Here is a 24,877-nt window from a genome sequence, read left to right on the forward strand (position 1 = left end):
TTCTGGTTATATCTACACAGGTTTTATATCCTATTCCTCTAGAGATTCTGCTATAACAATGGCAAAAGAACTTAGAATAAGGTGTATGTTGACAAGGCTAAAAAGAAATGGGTGAAGATATTAGTGAGTGGAATGGGTGAGAAGTTTCAACAAATTTCTGAAAAATGCAAGCAGACTGAGAAGTGGTTAAAGATGTGTGTGATTGTGTGTGTGTGTGCGCACGCGTGTTAATGCATGCATGCAAACTGTTAGTCATGTCTGACTCTGAGACCCCATTGACTGTAGCCCACCAGGCTCTTCTGCCTGTAAAATTTTCCAGGCAAGAATACTGGAGTGGGTTGCCATTTGTTACTCTAGGCAATCTTATTGATCCAGGGATTGAACCCACATCTCTTGCATCTCCTGTATTGGCAGGTGGATTCTTTACTACTGTGTCACCTGGGAAATCGGGTGGCAAAGGAATGCATTGATTAAAATGCATCTTGCATTTGAAGGAAGACAAGGATGAGTAAGAAACAGATTTGCCCCCACATAACCAAGGAGAGGCTCAAAACATGGCAAACTGCAGGGTAAGATACTGAGCTAAAAATAGCTTAAAAGATTAAATTCAAAATATAGAACAATCAAGATCCCTTGCCCATTTCTTTTCACTCCCAGGCAAAACAATGTCTGATGTTCATACTCAGTAATATTGAGGGACTGTCCCTGAAGAAATGAAATCCCCTCCTGAAGGGGAAAAACCCTTTCTATATATTGTTATTTACATGTCATCCTGCAAAGTAGTCAAGTTCTTCCCTGGTTCATCTGAAAGTCAAGCATGCTGGTCAATGAGATCCATCAGGAGATTCTGACTTCGATATTGCCTAACTTAGGACCAAGGATGGTTATTTACTCAGAGAAAGTCTCTCACATGAATAAAAGAGGATAAACTAGACAAGTGGAAGAAATAAATCCAGGGGACACAGAGATCTTGAAAGAGCAAAAGACTGCTGCTGCTGCTGCTAAGTCGCTTCAGTCGTGTCCGACTCTGTGTGATCCCATAGATGGCAGCCCACCAGGCTCCCCTGTCCCTGGGATTCTCCAGGCAAGAACACTGGAGTGGGTTGCCATTTCCTTCTCCAATGCGTGAAAGTGAAGTCGCTCAGTCGTGTCCGACTCTTAGCAACTCCATGGACTGCAGCCTACCAGGCTCCTCCGTCCATGGGATTTTCCAGGCAAGAGTACTGGAGTGGGGTGCCATTGCCTTCTCCAGAGCAAAAGACTAGGTAAAAATAATTCCAACTAATGTCTTAGGAGAGCTATCATAAGATAACACATAAATAAGAACAAGATGCTATGGAAAAGCTCAAAGATTAAGAGTTTTTGAAAATTATAAAATATGTAATATTCAAAAAAATTTAAACTAAAAACAACAACAAAAAAGAAAGTTTAAAAAGTTATAATTAAGAAAATCTCCCAGAAAAATAAAACAACAAAAATAACCCCCCACACAACAACAAATGGAAAGTAGAGAATAAAGTATCAGTGACAAAGGATCAATCCTAGCAGCCTAACACTTGACTGAATAGGATCCAAGAAAAAGAAACAGGGTAAAGTAAGCAAACAAAACAAAACAATAAACAGAAGGGAGGTAATTATCAGTGAAATCATATGAAAAAATAGAACATTTATCCTCATTAAAAGAGTACATCGAGTACTCAGCACAAGGAAATACCCACACTAAAGTACATAATCACAAAACGTCTAAACACTGCAGATGAAATAACCTGAGAATCTTCACAGAAAGTGCAAAAAAAAAAAAAAGAAATCATGTACCAAACATATTAGAATGGCATCAGACTTCTCAATAGCAGAACTGAGTTTTAAAAGATAACAGAACAACACCTTCAAAAATCTAAAAGAAATGTTCAACTTCTATATTATCCATTGCATAAATCACATGTGAAAGTAGAATAAAGGTGTTTTCAGATGTGTAAGAACTAAAAGAATTTACTCCCTTGGCACCTTTTCCTACAAAGCTACTATAAAACTAAGAGAAAGACATGGGATCTTCAAGTCATGCAACTAACATAGGAAAGCAGTAAACCAAAGTTGCAAGTCACGGGGTCCAGCTTTGCAGTGGGCTTGGAGAGTCATAGTGCCCAGCTAGATCAGGAGGAGAGGAAACAGTAGGACTCAGGTCCCCAAGAAAACAGAAGATTTGATAGAATACATGATATGAGAGGCATATCAGGGGAGAAAGATGAGTGGGCATGTCTGATAGAGCTAATGAAATATTTACAGGGACATAGCAAATCAGGTTAGCAAAAAGAAAAATAATCATAAACTCTGGGGATAAGGGAAAGAATAAGGAAAGAAATACAATTATGAAGTATGACCTGGTTCTGAAGTAAACCTATGTATAACCATGACTGCAGTCATGAAATTAAAAGACACTTGCTCTCGGAAGAAAAGCTACGACCAACTTAGACAGCATACTAAAAAGCAGAGACATTACTTTGCTGACAAAGGTCCATCTAGTCAAAGCTATGGTTTTTCCAGTAGTCGTGTACAGATGTGACAGTTGAACCATAAAGAAAGCTGGAGTGCCGAAAATTGATGCTTTTGAACTGTGGTGTTGGAGCATACTCTTGAGAATCCCTTGGACTGCAAGGAGATCAAACCAGTCCGTCCTAAAGGAAATCAGTCCTGACTATTCATTGGAAGGACTGACGCTGAAGCTGAACTTCCAATACTTTGGCCACCTGATGGGAAGAACCAACTCATTGGAAAAGACCCTGATGCTGGGAAAGATTGAGGGCAGGAGAAGGGGACAACAGAGGATGAGATGGTTGGATGGCATCACCGACTCAATGGACATGAGTTTGAGCAAGCTCCAGGAGTTGGTTATGGACAGGGAATCCTGGCATGCTGCAGTCCATGGGGTCACAAAGAGTTGGACACGACTGAGTGACTGAACTGAACTGAAACACTGATTATTGATGAAACGAAGAACAGTGCTATGAATACAAAGGGAGATCAGACGTAAGAAGGTAAAAATATTAAAACCACATTTATTATAATAGGATATTGAGATATGTTTAAAATTACAAAGTTAGACATCTTAATTTTTATAATGGAGAAAACAAGTTAAAAGTGTCTACTCAATGGACAGGTGAGGCAATGGTTGCTGACTTTCATCTAAGTCTGCTGATCTTTGTGATGCATTTTAAAAAATGTGTTATTCTGATAACAATACAGAATTTAAAATAAGGAAACATACTTAAATCAACGTCTTGCTGCCATTTGCAGCAACATGGATGGACCTAGAGACTGTCAGTGACGTATGCCAGACAGAGACAAACATCACATGATATCACTTATGTGTGGCACTTAAAAACTGATATGAATGGACTTGTTTACAAACATAAACAGACTCGCAGACATAGAAAACAAACATGATTACCACAAGAGGTCGTGGGGGAGGAATAAGCTAGGAGTTTGGGATTAACAGGTACACAGCACTATATATAAAACAGATGAACAACACGGACCTAGTGAACAGAATAGGGAACTATATTCAGTATCTTGTAACAACCTATAATGGAAAAGAATCTGAAAGAGAATATATAGATAGATAGATAGATATAGTTGAATCAATTTGCTATACACCTGAAACTAACACAGAATTGTAAATAAACCATACTTCAATAAAAAAATTTTCCAATGTCAATGGGGAAAAATTGGTATGACTTTTAATTATTTTTCTTGCCTATTGAACTACATAGCTCCACTACTGTAATACTGAATAAAAATTGTGGAAAACATCTTTCATCTTTATCTGTCTGTTGAATAATAACTTCCTGCCTGTTACATGGTCAAACGGAGCCAATCCCCCAAACATAACCTCTTCTCAAGCTCAAATGCTACTGATTTATCACCATCAGATATCCCTTTCTTTTAACTCCACATTGATGAAAAAGAAAAGTTAGTCCATTTTAATTGTCTCTCCTTACTATTTTAGTTACTCCTCAACTTACTATAACACTTTCTATCCACTACTTCAGTAATTCTTCTTTGGAAAATAATGTCAAGAGTTTTCTAATCACCAGACAATGGTCTCTTTCCAGCTGCAGACATAAATATTATAAATTTCAAAATGTTTAATCAGCCTTGTTTGAGATGAAAAGAAATTTGAGGTCAAAATATTATTCATTGAGACTCTTTTTCTGTTTTGCATATAGGGTTATCGTTACCATCTTTCTAAATTCCATATAAACAGAGGAAGTAATCCTGCCACACGTATTTTGAAAACTATAAGTGCTATGCTAGTACTCTGTCCATTGTTTATCAACAGAATGTTAAGGGCTGGAGAATACTTGCATCCTGGTGACCACATGAGGAAAAATGAAAGAAAGCACTGTTGGAACATTGGTCAAATGAGGCAAAATTTTATTTAAGTTCTTATCATAAATTATAACCCTTTCTCTCTGAAGTTTACAGAAGTTTTCTAGGATAGTAATTCACAACCATGAAGATGTTTGATCTCCTGAACTGGAGGTGCTTGTAGTATATAGTGTTATAGGACGTTTTTTGTACTCAGTCTGTAAAATACTTTTGTTAATGAAAATCTGTTGACTTGAGTTTTTAAATTAACTTCACAGTTTTGTATTAATTAACCTACAAATACAATAGCATGTATTTTATCCTGTTAGGAAACAGTTTGAGAGAAGTCTCTATTCCTTGCAAATTTCTTAAAATAAGGAATACTTTTACAGATTCCAATCCAAAAACATTCAGAAAACTTTTTCCCCATGCAGTCCAACCTTTCCCCTTGCTTTCTGAAATTACATTTCCCAGGTTCTATTCTGTTCTTTCTAGTCCCTGAATCTATCTAGCTGGCTACTTTTGCTCTTTCTAGCCCTCAAAAGGTGACAATGTCCTAAGTTCTCATTTCACATACTCTCCGAAAGTAGGTAATTCCATTTTACACACTTTCCTTGGATGAAGCCCAAGTCTAAATCTTGAAAGAAGATCTCTTCCCCAAGCTCCAGATCATTATTTTAATCATAGAAGGAGTGTATTTACTTTTATTCTTACACTAGCTTCTCAAACTCCAAATGCCAATAAAAAAACAAAATCCCAATCCCAATCTATTCTTCTTCCTGCCTTTCCTATGTGGAAACTTCAGAAGTATTTCTTATCTCCTTCCTTGTTGAATAAATTCAGCTGATTACCATGTTCCTATGGACTCTGTATCTGAATCAACCAGTAAGTATACCCCCTCTTTTCAACTCCACAGTTTCATCCTCATAACAGACTTGTCCCTGCTGTTGCCTAGTTTAAGGGCTCTGTCTGATGCTGGTTCTCTGTCCTGCAAGACATCCTTATCAGACATCTTATAAAAATAAAGATCTGAACAGGCACTCTTATACTTTTCTATAGCCTATAGAATAGAGTATAATTTCTAATAGGAAAGAAATACAAAAGTGTTAGTCACTAAGTCATGTCTGACTCTTTTGCAACCCCATGGACCATATAGCCTGCCAGGCTCCTCTGTCCATGGAATTCTTCAGGCAAGAATACTGATGTGGGTAGCCATTCCCTTCTCCAGGGGATCTTGCTGACCAGGGATTGAACCCGGGTCTCCTGAATTATATGTGGAGTCTTTACCATCTGAGCCATCAAGGAAACCCAATTTCCAGTATATGACACGCAAACTCCTCCAAGCCTAGCCTGTGACCTATCAGCTTCTTTTTTCATTGTTTTGTTTTTCAGATCATTGGGCGAGTTTCCCCACAAGTTTTATTCTGATATAATTGATATATAGCACTGTATAAGCTTAAGGTGTACAGCATAAGTAAGGACTTGACTTGCATATACTCTGAAAAATTTTCCCTTGTGATGAGAGCACTTAGAACCTACTCTCTTAACAATTCTCATGTATACCACACAGCAGTGTCAGCTACAGTCATCATGCTGTACATCACATCCCTCTCTCTCTCTGTAGTTGCTAAGTCATGTCCGACTCTCGCGACCCCATGGACTCTAACCTGCGAGGCTCCTCTGTCCATGGGATTCTGCAGGCAAGAGTACTGGAGTGGGTTGCCATTTCCTTCTCCAGGGGATCTTCCCGACTCAGAGATTGAACCTGCGTCTCCTGCATTGGCAGATTCTTTACCCACTGAGCTAGAGGGAAGCCCCACATTACATCGCTAGTACCTATCGTATTGGACGTTTGTCCGTTTTGATAGGTGGTGGTGGTGGTTTAGTCGCTAAGCCATGTCCAACTCTTGCAACCCCATGGACTGCAGCCTGCCAGGTTCCTCTGTCCATGGGATTCTCCAGGCAAGAGTACTGGAGTGGGTTGCTGTTTCCTTCCATAGGCAATCTTCTTGACCCAGGAATCGAACCTGGGTCTCCTGCATTGCAGGCAGATTTTTTACTGACTGATCTAGTCCTCCAAACCCCCAACCTCCTGTTTTTATAGCCCCACACTCAAGCACTTCTCAGGGACACTTTACCGCTTGTTACTGCCAAATACACCAAACACTTTCTCATGTCCAGGTCTTTCCTTAGGCCTCTTGTCTGGAATTCCTTTATTCCCTTTTCCACAGAGAATTACAATCCCAACCTTGCTGCTTATGACTCATGTATTTTGGAAAGGATAATTAACATTTCCACTCATTTCCTATCTTGTATATGTAACTGCTTTTTATTATTTCCCTCGTAGTCATAATGAGTGTTTATTGGAGCATATGAGTTTAGCATTGCTACTGGCAATAACTGCTCTTTGACCTTGAATACTTATATCTCAGAATTAAAATTTTAAACATCTAAATTAACTCTTATTTACCCAGGACCTATTTATTGCTCATTTTTATATAAAGTCCCTCAAAAGACTAATTAAATCTTGGCCCTAAAGTGTTAAAGACTTACATGAATATCAATTACTAACTTCAGCAGTAATAAGCCTCTTCATATCAGTTATAAGATTGGAATGCAAAAGTAGGAAGTCAAGAGATACCTGGAAAACAGGAGAGTTTGGCCTTGGAAAACAAAATGAAGCAGGGCAGAGGCTAACTGAATTCTGCCAAGAGAATGCATGTTGAAAACTGCACCATTTTTCAACAACACAAGAAACAATTTTGCATATGGATATCACCAAATGGCCAATAGTGAAATCAAATTGATTACATTATTTGTAGCTGAAGATGGAGAAGGTGCATACAGTCAGCAAAAACAAGACCTGGAGATGACTGTGGCTCAGATCATCAGCTTCTCATAGCAAAATTCAGGCTTAAACTAAAGAAAGCAGGGAAAATTACCAGGCTAGCCAGGTGTGATTTAAATCAAATCCCCTATGAATATGCAATGGAGGTAACAAATAGATTCAAGGGATTAGAACTTGTAAATAGTGTGCCTAAGGAACTATGGATGGAGACCCATAATGTGTACAGGAGGCAGTAAACAAAACCATCTCAAAGAAAAAGAAAAGCAAGAAGTGGTTATCTGAGGAGGTCTTACAAATAGCTAAAGTAAAAAGAGAAGTGAAAAGCAAGGGAGAAAAGAAAGGTATAGCCAACTAAATGCAGAGTTCCAAAGAACTACATAGAGAGAAAAGAGGGCCTTCTTCAATGAACAGTGTATAAAACTAGGGAAAAAAAAAAAAAACAACAGAAGGGGAAAGACTACAGATCTCTTCAGGAAAACTGGAGATATCAAGCAGATGTTTTGCCCAAAGTTGGGCACAATAAAAGGACAGAAACGCTAAGACCTAGTAGACACTGAAGAGATCAAGAAGAGATGGAAAGAATACATGGAAGAACTGTACAAAAAGATCCAAATGAATCAGATTACTATGATGGTATGGTCAGTCACCCAGAGCCAGACATTCTGGAAAGCAAAGTCAAGAGGGCCTGAGGAAGCACTGCTGTTAATAAAGCTAGTGGATATGATGGAATTCCAGTAGAACCTTTCAAAACCCTAAAGGATGATGCCATCAAGGTGTTCCATTCAATATGTCAGCAAATCGGGAAGACCCAGCAGTGGCCACAGGACTGGAAAAGGTCAATCTTCATCCCAATTCCCAAGAACGGTAGTACTAAAGAGTGTGCTAAGCATCAGATAAGTTGCACTCATCTCCTATGCTAGTAAGGTCATGCTTAAAATCTTGCAATCTAGGCTTCAGCATTATGCAAACCAAGAATTTCCAGATGTTCAAGCTGGGTTTAGGAAAGGAAGAGGAACCAGAGATCAAATTGCCAACATCATTGGATCATAGATGAAGCTAGGGAATTCCAGAAAAATATCTACCTCTGTCTCATCAACTACACCAAAGCCAGCAACAGTTAGAACCCTGTATGGAAAAACTGATTGGTTCAAGGTTGAGAAAGGAGTACAACAGGGCTGTCTGCTGTCACTCTGTCTAACCTGTACACTGAGCACCTCATGAGAAATGCTGGGCTGGGTGAGTTATAAGCTGGAATCAAGACAGGCGGGAGAAACATCAACAACCTAAGACATGCAGATGGTACCACTCTAATGACAGAAAGCAAAGAGGAACTAAAGAGCCTCTTGATGAGGATGAAGAAGGAGAGTGAAAGAGCTGGCATAAAACTAAATATTAAAAAACATATTAAGAAAGAAATCTCCACACTGTTTTCCATAGCGGCTGTACTAGTTTGCATTCCCACCAACAGTGTAAGAGGGTTCCCTTTTCTCCACACCCTCTCCAGCATTTATTGCTTGTAGACTTTTGGATAGCAGCCATCCTGACTGGCGTGTAATGGTACCTCATTGTGGTTTTGATTTGCATTTCTCTAATAATGAGTGATGTTGAGCACCTTTTCATGTGTTTGTTAGCCATCTGTATGTCTTCTTTGGAGAAATGTCTGTTTAGTTCTTTGGCCCATTTTTTGATTGGGTCATTTATTTTTCTGGAATTGAGCTGCAGGAGTTGCTTGTATATTTTTGAGATTAATCCTTTGTCTGTTTCTGCATTTGCTATTATTTTCTCCCAATCTGAGGGCTGTCTTTTCACCTTACTTATAGTTTCCTTTGTAGTGCAAAAGCTTTTAAGTTTCATTAGGTCCCATTTGTTTAGTTTTGCTTTTATTTCCAATATTCTGGGAGGTGGGTCATAGAGGATCTTGCTGTGATTTATGTCGGAGAGTGTTTTGCCTATGTTCTCCTCTAGGAGTTGTATCGTTTCTGGTCTGACATTTAGATCTTTAATCCATTTTGAGTTTATTTTTGTGTATGGTGTTAGAAAGTGTTCTAGTTTCATTCTTTTACAAGTGGTTGACCAGTTTTCCCAGCACCACTTGTTAAAGAGGTTGTCTTTTTTCCATTGTATATCCTTGCCTCCTTTGTCAAAGATAAGGTGTCCATAGGTTCGTGGATTTATCTCTGGGCTTTCTATTCTGTTCCATTGATCTATATTTCTGTCTTTGTGCCAGTACCATACTGTCTTGATGACTGTGGCTTTGTAGTAGAGTCTGAAGTCAGGCAGGTTGATTCCTCCAGTTCCATTCTTCTTTCTCAAGATTATTTTGGCTATTCGAGGTTTTTTGTATTTCCATACAAATTGTGAAATTCTTTGGTCTAGTTCTGTGAAAAATACTGTTGGTAGCTTGATAGGGATTGCATTGAATCTATAGACTGCTTTGGGTAGAATAGCCATTTTGACAATATTGATTCTTCCAATCCATGAACACGGTATGTTTCTCCATCTGTTTGTGTCCTCTTTGATCTCTTTCATCAGTGTTTTATAGTTTTCTATGTATAGGTCTTTTGTTTCTTTAGGTAGATATACTCCTAAGTATTTTATTCTTTTTGTTGCAATGGTGAATGGTATTGTTTCCTTAATTTCTCTTTCTGTTTTTTCATTGTTAGTATATAGGAATGCAAGGGATTTCTGTGTGGTGGAGATTTCTTAAAAAACTGGAAATAGAACTGCCATATGACCCAGCAATCCCACTTCTGGGCATACACACTGAGGAAACCAGATCTGAAAGAGACACGTGCACCCCAATGTTCATCGCAGCACTGCTTATAATAGCCAGGACATGGAAGCAACCTAGATGCCCATCAGCAGATGAATGGATAAGGAAGCTGTGGTACATATACACCATGGAATATTACTCAGCCATTAAAAAGAATTCATTTGAACCAGTCCTAATGAGATGGATGAAGCTGGAGCCCATTATACAGAGTGAAGTAAGCCAGAAAGATAAAGAACATTACAGCATACTAACACATATATATGGAATTTAGAAAGGTGATAACGATAACCCTATATGCAAAACAGAAAAAGAGACACAGAAATACAGAACAGACTTTTGAACTTTGTGGGAGAATGTGAGGGTGGGATATTTCAAAAGAACAGCATGTATACTATCTATGGTGAAACAGATCACCAGCCCAGGTGGGATGCATGAGACAAGTGCTCGGGCCTGGTGCACTGGGAAGACCCAGAGGAATCGGGTGGAGAGGGAGGTGGGAGGGGGGATCGGGATTGGGAATACATGTAAATCCATGGCTGATTCATATCAATGTATGACAAAACCCACTGGAAAAAAAAAATAATAAAAAAAAAAAAGTGAAAAGGTTTTAAAAACAGAAAAAAAAAAAAAAATAAAGTAAATACCTGGCTCAACAAATACAAAAAAAAAAAAACATATTAAATATTTAAAAGGCATTTAAATATTGAAAAAACATATTAAGATCATGGCATTTGGCTCCATTACTTCATGGCAATTAGGAGGGGAAAAGGTGGAAGTCATGACAGATTTCTTCTTTGTGGGCTCTAAAATCACTGCAGATGGTGACTGCAGCCATGCAACCAGAAGACATTTGCTTATTGACAGGAAAGCTATGACAAACTTAGACAGTGTGTTGAAAAGCAGACATTATTATGCTGATAAGGGTTCATATATTCAACGCTATGGTCTTCCCAGTGATCATGTGCAGTTGTAAGAGCTGGACCATAAAGAAGGCGGAGTGCTAAAGAATTGATGCTTTCGAACTGTGGTGCAGGAGAAGACTCCTGATAGTCCCTTGGGGAGCAAGGAGATCCAACCAGTCAATCTTAAGGGAAATCAACCCTGAATATTCCTTGGAAGGACTGAAGCTGAAACTCCAGTATTTTGGTCATCTGATGCGTATAGCTGACTCATTGGAAAAGTTCCTGATGCTGGGAAAGATTGAGGGCAGAAGGAGAAGGGGGCATCAGAAGATGAGATGGCTTGATGGCATTACGGATGCAATGCAGGTGAACTTGGGGCAAACTTTGGGAGATGGTGGGGGACAGAGAGGCCTGGCATGCTGCAGTCCATGGGGTCGCAAAGAGCTGGACATGACTGGATGACTAAACAACAACAACCCAGGAGTTTTTGTTGCTCATTTTTATTTATTTAAAGTCCCTCAAAAGACAGTAATCTTGGCCCTAAAGTATTACAAGACTTACATGAATATCAATTACCAACCTTGGACTGGTCCTGAATGTTCATTAGAGGGGCTGATACTGAAGCTGAAACTCCAATACTTTGGCCACCTGAAGTGAAGAACTGACTCATTGGAAAAGACCCTGATGCTGGGAACGACTGAAGGCAGGAGGAGAAGGGGATGACAGAGGATGAGATGGTTGGATGGCATCACTGACACAATGGACATGAGTCTGCATAGGCTCTGGGAGTTGGTGATGGACAGGGAAGCCTGGCGTGCTGCAGTCCATGGGGTCACAAAGAGTCGGACACGACTGAGTGACTGAACTGAACTGAAGTCTCTTCACATTAGTTATAAGTCAAGCAGAGGAAAGTCGTAATTGAAATCCCATCTTTTTATGCTCACACCTTGACATGTGTAATTTCACAACTGTGAGCTGGAATTTATTTTCTATGATTCTTTTAAGTTTCAAAAGTGTTTTTTTCCTGTATTGTTTCAGTAAATATACAGTTATATGCTCTAAAGATTCATTCACATGATACAGCAGAAAGCTCTACTGCTGCTGCTGCTAAGTCGCTTCAGTTGTGTCCGACTCTGTGCGACCCCATAGACGGCAGCCCGCCAGGCTCCCCATCCCTGGGATTCTCCAGGCAGGAACACTGGAGTGGGTTGCCATTTCCTTCTCCAATGTATGAAAGTGAAAAGGGAAAGTGAAGTTGCTCAGTCGTGTCCAACTCTTAGCGACCCCATGGACTGCAGCCCACCAGGCTCCTCTGTCCATGGGATTTTCCAGGGGAGAGTACTGGAGTGGGTCACCAGTGCCTTTTCTGGAAAGCTCTACTAGGACCACTCATAAAGGAAAGAATATCAGTTCCACATTTACTAGCTGCCTATTCCTGGCAAACAATTTTACCCCTGTGAATTTGATTTCTTTACTTTGTAGATCTTAAGTCTGTTATAGGAATTCAACATGTAAGGAAGGTGCTCCATAAATGACACCTATTGTGATTATTACTATGCGTCCTCCCATGAGTTACTAGGGCACTTATTTTCAAGTTCCTGGAAAATAAGAACTGTTTCATGTGTCTTTCTATCCCCAGTCTCATGCTTGGTAATTCATTTTTAAAATTCAGAAATATCAGTCAGACAGAACCTTAAGATCTATTTTATAATTTTTCCACTGAGTTTTCTTATATGTGGCTTAATATGAGAACTAAAAATTATTTAGTTTTTGTTTAAGACATTTACATTGAATAGAATCATAACTGACGATATCTTTCCCTCCTTCATTTTATATTGTAAGACAGAGGGCTAGAACTGGGAATATCTTCCTCAGTCGGACAAAATAGCAGAATTCAAGAGTTAAAAAGAAAAGTTAAAAGCTAAATGATACCAATTCCAAAACATTTATTAAAGGTATAGCACTGGAGGAAGTCATCCTTTTTGTTCAGTGCCTTAAATATCAGGGAAAGCACTAGAAAGGCAGAGAAGTCACAAGGGGGTGGGCGTGGGGACCTAGAGAGGCAGAAGATTCAAACGCTCCCTTGCCTTGGAGACAAGGGAGGCAGAATGTGTGAAGGGTGCCTTTATGTCTCTTGGGGCAGGATGTGTAGATTTCATCTTCTCTCAGTTCCTACTTCTCCCAGCCTTGAATTCAGGGGGAACTGGGGAGGGGTGCTTTCGCACATTGTGACCAGTTAAAATGATGTGAACACTGAAACCATGATGCAAATAGGACAAAGCTGAAAGGGGTTAGATTTAATTGATAATTAGACTCCACTGAGGAAGAACTCTGTAACAGAAAGTCATTACAACCAGGAAATACATAGCTCCTGAAACAGGGCAGACACTCAAGAATCTGAATTTGTAATCATTCAGGTAGCAACTAGACTGAGATTTACCTGCAGTCAACTATGGAGAGTAAAAAGAGCTTTATGCTTAAAATTACTAGAGAAGCAATGTAGCAGGGTTTTAACATATTTATATGATTGATTTCAATGTTTATATAATATGTATCATAACAACTGATTACACTAAAATATTACTGAAAATGATCCTACTAGTTAAGACAGGGTAAGACCTTAAACTAAACTTTTAAAATATCTTTGAAGTAATATTTTGAAATATATTAAACAAAAAGAACTAAATACTTAATCAAACGTTTAGAGTTGGGAAGTTTTTCAGAGGTAAATTAATCCAGTCTGCCCAGGAACAGATCCCATTTTAACAGGCTCTTGCTGTTTAACCACAAGAGTGGGAAACGGCAACCCACTCAGTATTCTTGCCTGGGAAATGCCATGGACAGAGGAGCCTGCTGTGCATGGGTCGCAGACTGGATACGTCTGACAGACTGAGCAACCGAGCCCATTCAGCCACAAGAATACACAGCACTTTCCCCGCATAACATGTAAGTAGTCTGGCCTCGGACAATACTGACATTTGGGTCTCTTGTATTCCTACTTTCTCCCTCCAAAGGATGTCCCCTGTGTAGCTAGTATGGTAGATGCAGCACAGCATCAGAACACCTGGTGGTAAGATGACTGACGATGAAATGGTTCTGTGATCCTGAGCAAAACACTGCATGTCACTCTCAGCAGTGAGTGAGAAAAAGCCTAACTCAACTTCCCTGGGGGCGACGGGAAGATCACAGGAAACACTGTGTATGTGGCCTTTCAGAAAAACATGCAAATACAAGGCTGACTGAAACGCATGATAAGAAAGTTCAGGCTTCCCATGTGACCACTTCCTCAGAAACAAGGTTTATAGTTTCTTAGGTTTCCTTCCTAAAGTTGTCCAATTTTACGTGTGTGCTTTCACTCAAAAAGGCCTGCAGGAAAGCACCGTGGTGCATCTTGTCCCCTCCTTCACTTAGTCATACATCCTGGGGTTCTGTCTTCATTGGTACACATATGCCTTTTTTTTAAAATCAGTTTTTCTGTCCTTTCATGGAAGACTGATTTTCCATGAAAGACTGTCCTTTCCATGAAAGGCTAGGTTATCATTCTTGATGCAGCCTCCATTCACAGATATCTTATGTTCCTTAGAGTCTTTCATTTTCTTTTATAGACTGTGATGTCACAAATATCTCTGTATGTATGCCTAGACACTTGGGAACACTGACTTTTAAAAATCACAGAAGACCTATGACACATTCTCTCTTTCACAGAATTTCTGTGTAAGTCTGGCATATTTTGAACTCTAGGCAAAAAATACATCTCTTCTTGAATGTGCACTTTAAGATGATCATTTCTATCAGAACACAGTCACGTAACATGGACCTGATAACAGGGTTGTACTTTCCTACACAAAAATGTAGTTAAAAACAGAAACATCACTCAGTCTTCACTGTTTTTAAAAGCAACTAAAGCAACATTTACAGGGTCTCTATAGCTCAGAAGGCATTTCACAAATGTCTTTAATGTCTCTTATTTAATATCATACTTAATGGCATCACAAATGCATAAACTCTTAGAACTAGAAGGAATCTTAACATTCTTGTAGTCCAATCACCTTTTCCAAATCACGTTTACTTTCTAAAACTCTCTCAGTGTATCAAGGAAGATCCTAAGTTGGTGCAAAGGGAAAACACATCTTACAGCTAAGCATACCAAACAGGAAGTCATTCCCAAAGCAACAAGGCAGAATAGCTGGTCAAATGGTCTGAGTTTGGGACAAACCTGTAGGCGCTACTGTACTCATAATCCAGGATCACATTTGCTGTTAGCACACCACTCAGCGGATCCATTTGGAACACTTTTCCTTCGTTGCCAGAGAGAATGGAATACTCCACGAGGCCATTCGACCCACTGTCCAGGTCTGTTGCAAAAACCTGTGAGGAATGGTAATGCTTACCATTAGGTAAGCATTGAAAGTGCAGAACGGGTTAAGCCTATCTTTCAGAGCAATGCATTATGAAAGAATCACATTGTCAAACACATTTTAAAGACAATGATCAAAGGAATATTAGCCATGGCTGAATTTTATATAAAAGTGAATGATGGGTGAGAAGACTATTCTATAGACTAGATGCAAGAGTTTCCAAGTAATTTCAGTAGGAGTACCACAAGTTTGAGTGAAATGAAACAAAACCCAGATTTAGTGCTAGCAAATTTAGATCCTAGTGATTTATTTGATGAGTTGTCTAAGTACTAGTGTTGAATATAAAAAAGTACTAATGGTGAAGTGTGCATCACTATCCACAGAGATGTATTATTTAGTCTGATTTACATTTTAATTGCAAACTAATTCTATTAATGTATTCAAGACCTTGCATAAGAACAAGTTGACTGATTAATTTCTTTCTGTTTATTTTTATTCCCTAGGCCCCTCAGCCTTTCTCTGAGCTCCCATCTCCTGTCCTCTCTCTCCTGGGCAACTACACTGATGTCCTAGTGGGTTTGGCTTGTAACTCCCTCCTCTTTCAATCTATGCTTCACATTGCCGCCAGAGTTCTCAGGTGATCCAGGACCTCATCAGGAAGACACAACACCAGACATGTGGTACAGAAACCAGCATCAGACAGTCCCCCTCAGGATCATGAGGACGAAACTTACCTGCATCCAGGGAGAATAAGTCCATCATGCTCCCTAGGTCATACATTTAAAAGAGTTACAGAGAGGAGGCCTCCAAGGAGACATATCATTTAGGGTCTTCAGATGCCATTAACACAAATGCACTGTGGCCAACTTCAGGAAAGAAACAGCAAGGAGACAGTGCCCAGGTGAAGCACAGGAACATGGATATCTCTAGGGCACGGCTTCTCTGAGCTGTTGCCATCAAGATGAATCAGCTGTTACTTGTCTTCATCTTGGGTTCTACCAGCCAAGGTTCAAATTCCAGAGAGAGAAAGTCTGTATGAGGCAGACACAGTTGACAACACTCTGTGACTGGGTGGGGTGGGGTGGGGGTCACCACCTTGACAGACAATCCTACCAAGACTGCTTCTGGCAGAGGAGGGGAAGTTCCTAAAGGGTGTTTGTGGGGCTGCAACCAAAAGGAGGGCACTGGGCAGTGTGGGGGCAAAAAGCAAGAGCTCCAGAATGTTCTACATTCCTGTTCATCTGAACAGGACACAGGAAAACGACAGTTCTATTAATAGCGTCCCTGAAATTAAATGATCTAAAAAACACGAAGAACAAAGTTCCTTGTATCTGTCCCTGACTGAGCCTTCTCAAAGTTTACATTACTGAAGCACTGGCAGGTCGGGCTGTTTCCCTATTGGGGGTACTGGAGCTTCAAAGCTGCCCTCACCTTAACATGAGTGGTCTAGCTCTGTCCAGGTCAGCATGTGTGACAAAGTGCAAAGCACCAGTGCCCTGGGGAGAGAGGGTCCGCCGTGACCAAGCCGGCCCTGCAGTGACACCGGGGGCATCAGTCATCCCGGCTGAACAGGCATCACTGGGGGTACAGACCAGGAGAGAGGATGCTCTTACTCCTTACCTTCCTCTTAAGCATCTCAGTCCTGGCTGAAGCCAAAGTAAAGGGTCAACAATTCTGCAACATGCTGGAATCTGGAGCAATTAGGCTAAATCTGCAAAAATAATGTAGGAAATCCTGGGGATCCTGGACCAACTGAGAGCACAAATCTAAAACTCCAAGACAGCTGAGCCTCTGCTGGTCTTGTCTGCACCTTCAGAGGGGAAGATGGCATCTGGACTAGACAGGGATCAAAGAAAGGTCTGTGTGCATATCCAGGTGAAAGTGCTGCATGGAAACCTAGGGGATCACCTATACCCCTGGCCCCATCTACCCCAGAGAGAGAGTCATGAGATGCTGGGTCATGGGTTATAGAGGTGAAAGGGAATGTTCTGCTCAGCCACCAACTGTCAGGAAGGGGGTTTACACACATTCTCTGTGCAGATTCCCGAGCCTGTAGGTGTCCTAACGCCCAGCTCTTGAACTCAAAGCATCAGTTCAACCCTGAATGGAAAGATGAAGATGTGCAGCAGTCCTGAAGCAGGGAGAGTCTAGCAAGGGTGGGCGGGTTTGGAGCTTGAGCAAGAAGACTGCCGTGTGAACAGACCCTCTCTTTCAGGCCACAGGGCTTTCTCCTGAGACGGGGCTGGGCTTTAAAACAGTGGATGTGCCTTTCACGTGAGACACCTGAAGGTCCCAAGCCCAGGGGGCCTTCCCATGTGTCTGCACCTCAGTCTGTGTGAGTCTGGCTGCAGCTCCACTTGAGAACTGCCTGCTCACCCTTTAAGACCAAGTGCAAACCTCGGGACCCATCTGTGTTTCCTCTTAGCTCGCATGACATTCAATATACACTCTTCTATTATCACATTAGAAATTTAAGTTGTATAGTGAGTCTTCTGAAACTCTCCACTAAGCCGTACACACTTAGAAGGTGAGCTGCTTTTTGTGCCCATCTAGAGTCCCTGCTAATCTCCAACAGGGTCCCAAGAAAGAGCAAGTAGGCGCTACATGCATGTTATGCATGCTAAAATGCTCAGTTATATCCAACTCTTTGTGACCCTATGCACTGTAGCCGCCTAGACTCTTCTGTCCATGGGATTCTCCAGTCAAGGATACTGGAGTAGGTTGCCGTTTCCTACTCCAGGGGAACTTCCCTACCCAGGAATTGAATCTACATATCCTGCATCTCCTGCATTGGCAGGGGGTTCTGAGCACAAAAAGAAGGGAGTAAGGGTAGTGAACTCAGAGACTCCAGACTTCCTTCAACCTAAGGTTCCATCCAGTACATCATATAATGCATATGCCAAGGAAAAAGTTGCAATTTAATGTCCTGGAAAAGGTCTTTAGGTATTTGGATGTACATTGATTGATAAAAATTCACATACACACATAAAACATGTTTCTATTACCTGTACAATGTGATGATTGTAGAACTGGCCCTCAGACACTGATGCTTGGTAAACTGTTTGCTCAAAGTGTGGTGGATGATCGTTCAGATCTTGGATAAAGACTGCTACTTTGCTGTAGGCTCTATGCCCCCTACTTTCAGCTAAAACGATGAGTTGAACTTCTTTTCTGACTTCAAAATCAAGAAACTTGGGTTCTTTCACAGTGACTTCTCCTATTTTTATTTCCAGAGAGAAAAAAAAGGAAAGAATAGAAAATGATTTTACCTTTGACTGATGCTCACATGCTCTCCTCTCCTTCAATGCCTCCCACTGGCTGGAACCCCCTTTCCTAGTGTCTGGGGTCATTGTGAAGAAAGGTGAGAACAGGCAGACATTTACACGGTTCAGACATGTAGGAGGGAAAGAAACCATGAAACATCTGGGATCTGAGGGCTCTGTCTTAAGTCATCCTTCTGTCTCTGTATTTAGCCCATGGCCAGGTCTTTGCAGTCAGACGTCTCTGAATTCACCCTGTCCCGGCTGCTGCCCTCCTCCAAGCAACCAGTATTTCCCACCTTGTCCCCTGTATTAGCCCACTCATTGGCCTCCGCACTTATCCAGTTCCCATTCTGAATTAAATAATTAAAAAGGTACTGTGACTATCCTTAGAGCCCTTGATTGGCTTCCACAGCAATTACGGTGAAGCTCAGCATTTTAGCCTCCCCAGGACCACCTGCTCCAGACTCTCCCACCTGAGAACTCTCATTCACCTCTTTCTCCCGTTTGCTCTCTCTGCTCTGATGCTAACACTCATACATGTTCTGCTTCTGAAACACACACTTTAGAGTTTCCCTGCAGGCTTTTCCATCCATCTGGGATTGTTCCCACTTCTGTGGATCCTCAGGGATCTTTCCAGCCTATACCATCACCATATCTGTCTCTAACACACTCCCAAAGTGCCTGCAGAGCCTTTGTTCACCTGTTTCTGCTGAGTTACTCCCCCTGGTTTCTTAGAAGATTCACCAAGGTGAGCATGGTTACCTCTTACACCACCCTCTCCCCAATGCCCAGCTCAGGATCTGGCACACGGATGCACCTAATAATATCTGTTCCACCCTCAGGCAACAAGTAGAACCAGGTGAGGGAAACTGAGCCTTGGGGGTTATTCCCTGCACAGGTTTTCCCTTGGATTAAGAAACTTCCTCCCCTGACATAATTTCCTTCTTAAGTTTCTACTCTTTCCTTTCTTCCTCTTTGCAATTAAATTTCTTACTGAATTTATTGGTTATTATTCCACTGTCATGATTTACTCAGCTGTCGCTGTCAGAAGTTCCATCAAGTGGAGTTTGCTAAAATGGGTACTGATTTGAAGTTTGAGACACCTGAAGCCAAGCACAAATCCTAGCCCTGGATGCTTTATTCAGGTAAAGTACCTGGCTTCCCCACTGCCAAGCTTGTGACCGGTCGGAAGTGACTGAGGTTCTGCTGAGCAGAGGCTCACCTTCTGTAAACAGGGCCCTGAAGGCCCCGTGGGGCTGCCGTGAGAGCGGCTCGGTGCACGTCGTGGATCTCTTTGTAGTCACATGATATGTAGCCCAGGGTCCTCCCCTTGTCTCTCACCCCCCCACCATCAGATACAGATTTAATACCTACAGAAGCTCTGAATTTAGAAGGAGAACATTCAGTAGTATGGATTATTACAAATTTGGACTTCTGGTGAAATAATCTGTATAGTTTTTGGAAATATGGCCTAGAGTCACAGTTCTGATCCATCTGAATCAGTTTCCCTAGAGAACCAGAGTCGGCCAAGGAAACTTTAGGCTATCATGTACCTACCTGGATGCTAACAGTAATCATGCATTAGTGCATGCTGAATCACTTCAGACGTGTCTGACTCTTTCTGACCCCATGGACTGTAGCCCGCCAGGCTTCTCTGACCATGGAATTCTCCAGGCAAGAATACTGGAGTGGGCTGCCACGTCCTCCTCCAAATAGTTATAATAGCCTTTTCTAAAAAGTCTAATGCTAGCACTGAGCATTGTGGGAGGTATTTTATTGCTTCTATGCTATTACTAAGAAAAAAAATACTTATATTCTACATGAAAAACTAACTACAATACCAAATTTTAAAATTCATAAATTCACTTTTATTGTCATCAGATTCAGTTATCAATTTTAGAAAGCTAAATTACTTTTACAAACCACAGTTTGATGCTACCAAAATCCCTGATAGAAAATTCAGAGTAGATTTAATGACAGGCAGCTGAAGAATTATTAAGATGCATTTTGATGAGCTGGTAATGAAAGAAGACAGCTTTCAGAAGTCTCTGTGGAACAAGGGCTGAGCCCATACCTCCAAATGAGAGAGGGCCCCCAGTTGACGTGGATTCAAGGCTCTCATCTGGAGCTCTGTCTCCACCAAACAGGGCATTCAGCCTGCTGTCGTGTTCTGTTACTATTAGTAAAGGAAATAAAATTGAAACACAACACTTAATTGCCAGTGTCACTTAGTAGAAAGTGTGCCAATCACAGTGCAGATCAAAGTGGATTTTTTTTTTATTAAAGGGTTGGGTTTAGGCTTGATAATTGGAATTTTGCACTTGGAATGAATCTGTAGTTCTAATGCATTCTTTGCTTGGTTTTTATTTTTGGCATAATAATTGGCACATGCTGTGGAAATTGTGCAAATAGAAAAGACAATGACCAGTCTGTGAGGTGATTCCGGGCAGGCATACCTACCAGATACACAACTTGCCTTGGATGACTGATGTACACTTTTTCTTAGAGATCTCCAGGATCTACTGTCACCAGGGAGATGAAAGTACTCCTGGGTTCTGTCTAATAGTAGGGGCAGAAGTCTATGCTTTCTTTTGAGTAAGAGGCTCACAAATATCAATTTTTTGCTCATTTACATGTGAGTGTGCCAGTTATGTGTTTAATAACCTGAGAAGAAAATTGCAGCAATACTTTTCTTCTGATATATGGACACGCATAGCCTTTATCCAAGTTATAAAGTCCACATCAAAATGAGATTAAGAGTCTTCAAATACTCAATGCCAGGTAGCATAATCGGGTTACTTCAGTCAATTACAAACTGTGTACATGCATATGTATATGCCCAAAGCTGAATGTGATAAATATTTATGCTATCCCAAAGCTTTTAAACTCTCTCCTCTAAAGCTACATCCTTGAAACATTGGAAGTTTGATCACTTTTTTTATGTCAATCTATCAAATCATAGAATGAAAACTACCATTTGTTCTTTACATGCACAATGTTAGCCAAACTGCAAAATTCATTCTGGTTTAAACAGTGAGTAGTAGATATTTTTAAGTCACAGTGGCAACAAGTTTAGATGCAAAAGTAAACTTCAGTTTGTGACTGTGGCACAGGGCAAACTCAGGCACAATTGGATAGAAAACAGTTCTCTCCAGAGAGCCACCTAATCATAACTTACCAAACCAGTGACTAATAAAGTGATTTTCTCACACTGTTACCCTGCAGAAAAGTGAATATAACATGAGAGATCAAGTTTACTGATTTATCATACATGCCAGTTTTCTACTTTGGCATATGTTTTAAAATACATACATTGGTAAAACCTATATTAAATGACTTTTGACACAAGTTTAATGATTATCTGGCAAAGGTGGCATGAAAGATGAATTTAATATCATAATTTAAGATCCTTAGAAATATTTCTTGACAAAATTATGATAAACTATATATTGGAATAACCTGCATGATAAAAGCAACTAAAATGCTTGATAAATTGTATGTGTGTGTGTGTGTATTAAAGTGCTTCAAAGAATCCTCAAATAAAAAGTTTCCATGACAATGTGTGGTCTATAGTTAACAAGCACAAAATTCACAAAGAAGCAGGGCACCATGAATGTCAGCCAGCAAATTCAGAGGTAGCAGAATAAATTTTCAAAAACTTAAATGCAGAAGTTATTGGACAAATAATATGTTATATTAAATTAAATATATTAAAATATATTAAAAGAAGGTTGAAAACAAGAGCAAGGAACAAGAGATTACTTATTTAAAATACCAGAAGTTGAAATAGAATTAAAGAAAACTTGTAGAAATGAAAAGTGTACTTCCTTAGAGTGAAGAGAAGAGGCATGTAGAAATAAAAAATATAGAAAGGGATGTAAGAGACAGTAATATGGTTCCAATATTTGTCTAACTAAAGTTCCAAAGAAATATGTAAATAAATGATATTTAGATCAGCTGCTGACTTATTAATACAACAACTGGAAACCAGAAGACAGAGAGTAATATCTTAAATAAAGAGAAAATAACCGAGCCTGAAATTCTGAGCCCAGCAAAAATCTCTCTTAAAAACAAGAACTGAATAAAGACATTTTTAAATAAACAAAATCTTGGAAAGTTCATTGCAACAGCTTCTCACTAAAGGATGTACTTCAAGTAGAAATAAAATTATTCTGAGATGTAAGAAAAAATTCTTACTAATAGGAAAGAAAATAGAAAACAAGCAGATGAGTCCATTTAAAAACATTAATAATGCCTAATTTGAAAGACCTAAATTTGTGGTCAAGAAAAAAACTTATAAATTGCAAAAGCAGATATTAGGAGATAAAGAATTCTAAATCTCAGGTATTGTTTAAGAGCAAGATATTGATTCATGTTAGACTTTAATTTGGGCTTCCCTGATGGTTGAGCAGTAAAGAATCCACCTTCAATGCAGGAGACACAGGAGACTTAGGTTTGATCCCTGGCTCAGGAAGATCCTCTGGAGGAGGAAATGGTAACCCACTCCAACATTCTTGCCTGGAAAATCCTATGGACAGAGGGGTGTGGCAGGTTACAGTCCAAAGGGTTGCAAAGACTTGGACATGACTGAGAAACTGAGCATGCACACAGGTTTTAAGTATGCCTGTCAAAATAGCTAGGCTAACCAATAAAAGAAGAGAAAAACCTACATAACTTCCAACAAACATGGGAAAATTTTCAGATGATTGTATATGTCAAATATACAGAAAAATAGCAGAATCAGCAAGAGTTTACAAGTTTTCTAGATACAAAATCAAAATATAAAAGCTAATTTCAAGTAAACAAACCTACATTGCCAGAAAAAAAGCATATTTCATTTACCTCAGCAAGAAAAAGTATAAAATAGTTAGGCTAAATTTAGCAAGATATATGTTGCAGAAAAATAATGTTATTAAAATTAGTAAAGAAAAAAATTGGTGTGAATTTCCGTATCATTCTTGGATTAGAAGATAATACTGTAAAGATACACATTTTCCCCCAAACTAATATGCTGTTGCTGTTGTTCAGTCACTAAGTCATGTCCAGCTCTTTGCAACCCCATGACTGCAGCACTTGGAGTTTGCACAAATTCCTGTCCATTGAGTCAGTGATGCTGTTTTGATCACCTCATCCTCTGCCACCTCTTTTTCGTTTTGCCTTCCAATCTTTCCCAGTATCAGGGTTTTTGCCAATGAATCGGTTCTTTGCATCAGGTGGCCAAACTATTGGAGCTTCAGTATCAGTTCTTCCAATGAATATTCAGGGATGATTTCCTTAGGATTGACTGATTTGATCTTCTTCCAGTCCAAAGGACTCTAAAGAGTCTTCTATAGCAACACAATTTGAAAGTATCAATTCTTTTGTGCTCACCCTTCTTTATGATCCAACTCTCACATCTGTACACAACTACTGGAAAAATCGTAACTTTGACTATACAGGCCTTTGTCAGCAAAGCGATGCCTCTGCTTTTAATTTCATGGCTTCGGTCACTGTCTGCAGTGATTTTGGAGCCCAAAAAGGGAAATCTGTCACTGTTTCCACTTTTTCTTTTCTATTTGTCATGAAGTAATGGGACTAGATGCCGGGATCTTTTTTTTTTTTTTTTTTAAATGTTGAGTTTCAAGCCAGCTTTTTAACTCTCTTCTTTCACCCTCATAAAGAGGCTCTTTAGTTCCTCTTTACTTTCTGCCATTACAGAGGTATCACCTGCATATCTGGGGTTGTTAATATTTCTCCTGGCAATCTTGATTCCAGCTTGTGATTCATGCGGCCTGACATTCCACATGATGTACTATGCATAGAAGTTAAATACACATGGTGACAGTGACAGAGTCAATTCCTAGGGAAGTTGATAGGAAGTCTAGGGGTCCCCAAGGAGAGAGGGGTCTGGAATTCTCAAGGAAGAAAGGACAAACATTTTTTTCCCTCTACATTCCTTAGGATTATATAACAATAATGTATCCTGCTTGAGGACAGTCTCTGGAAAAAACCTTCTGGCTAATTCTGTTATCTCAAATTGTAAATTATGGGAGTAGGTCTGGTGAGGTCTTTACAACCTCCAGACATTCTTTTGATTCACTGTAATAACTAATTTGAGAGTATGTAATTCCATTGCTAACACTGGCAAGTGGGTACTCTTTCTACGCCCTTCTGATGTCTATATCAGAAGCTTTCTCTATCTCCTTTATACTTTAATAAAACTTTATTACACAAAAGCTCTGAGCGATCCAGCCTCGTCTCTGGCCCCGGACTGAATTCTTCTCCTCCGGAAGCCAAGAACCCTGGCGTCTTTGCGTGATTCATTAACAACCTTTCAACAGTATACGGCCTTGTCTTACTCCTTTCCCAATTTTGAACCATTGTTCAAA

At 40.0% G+C, this 24,877-nt stretch overlaps 1 protein-coding gene and 1 long non-coding RNA gene across 3 annotated transcripts in view; one reads left to right on the forward strand and one right to left on the reverse strand.

The window, feature by feature from the left end:
* The window catches only part of DCHS2 (dachsous cadherin-related 2), a 331,336-nt gene that overhangs the window by 22,405 nt on the left and 284,054 nt on the right, over positions 1 to 24,877 (reverse strand). For both annotated transcript variants that reach the window (XM_043902663.1, XM_043902662.1), the window contains 2 exons: positions 18,252 to 18,463; positions 15,105 to 15,256 (listed from right to left, as the gene is read on the reverse strand). In XM_043902663.1, coding sequence (XP_043758598.1) covers positions 15,105 to 15,256; positions 18,252 to 18,463 — 364 coding nt within the window. The remainder of the gene's footprint in view (positions 1 to 15,104; positions 15,257 to 18,251; positions 18,464 to 24,877) is intronic.
* On the forward strand, positions 5,912 to 24,477 carry LOC122694221. The gene is made up of 4 exons (XR_006341148.1): positions 5,912 to 5,922; positions 7,546 to 7,554; positions 16,380 to 16,387; positions 24,334 to 24,477. It is a non-coding gene; the product is annotated as an uncharacterized LOC122694221 (long non-coding RNA).

Source organism: Cervus elaphus, chromosome 5, assembly GCF_910594005.1.
Source record: "Cervus elaphus chromosome 5, mCerEla1.1, whole genome shotgun sequence".
In the NCBI taxonomy this organism is placed as follows: Eukaryota; Metazoa; Chordata; class Mammalia; order Artiodactyla; family Cervidae; genus Cervus; species Cervus elaphus.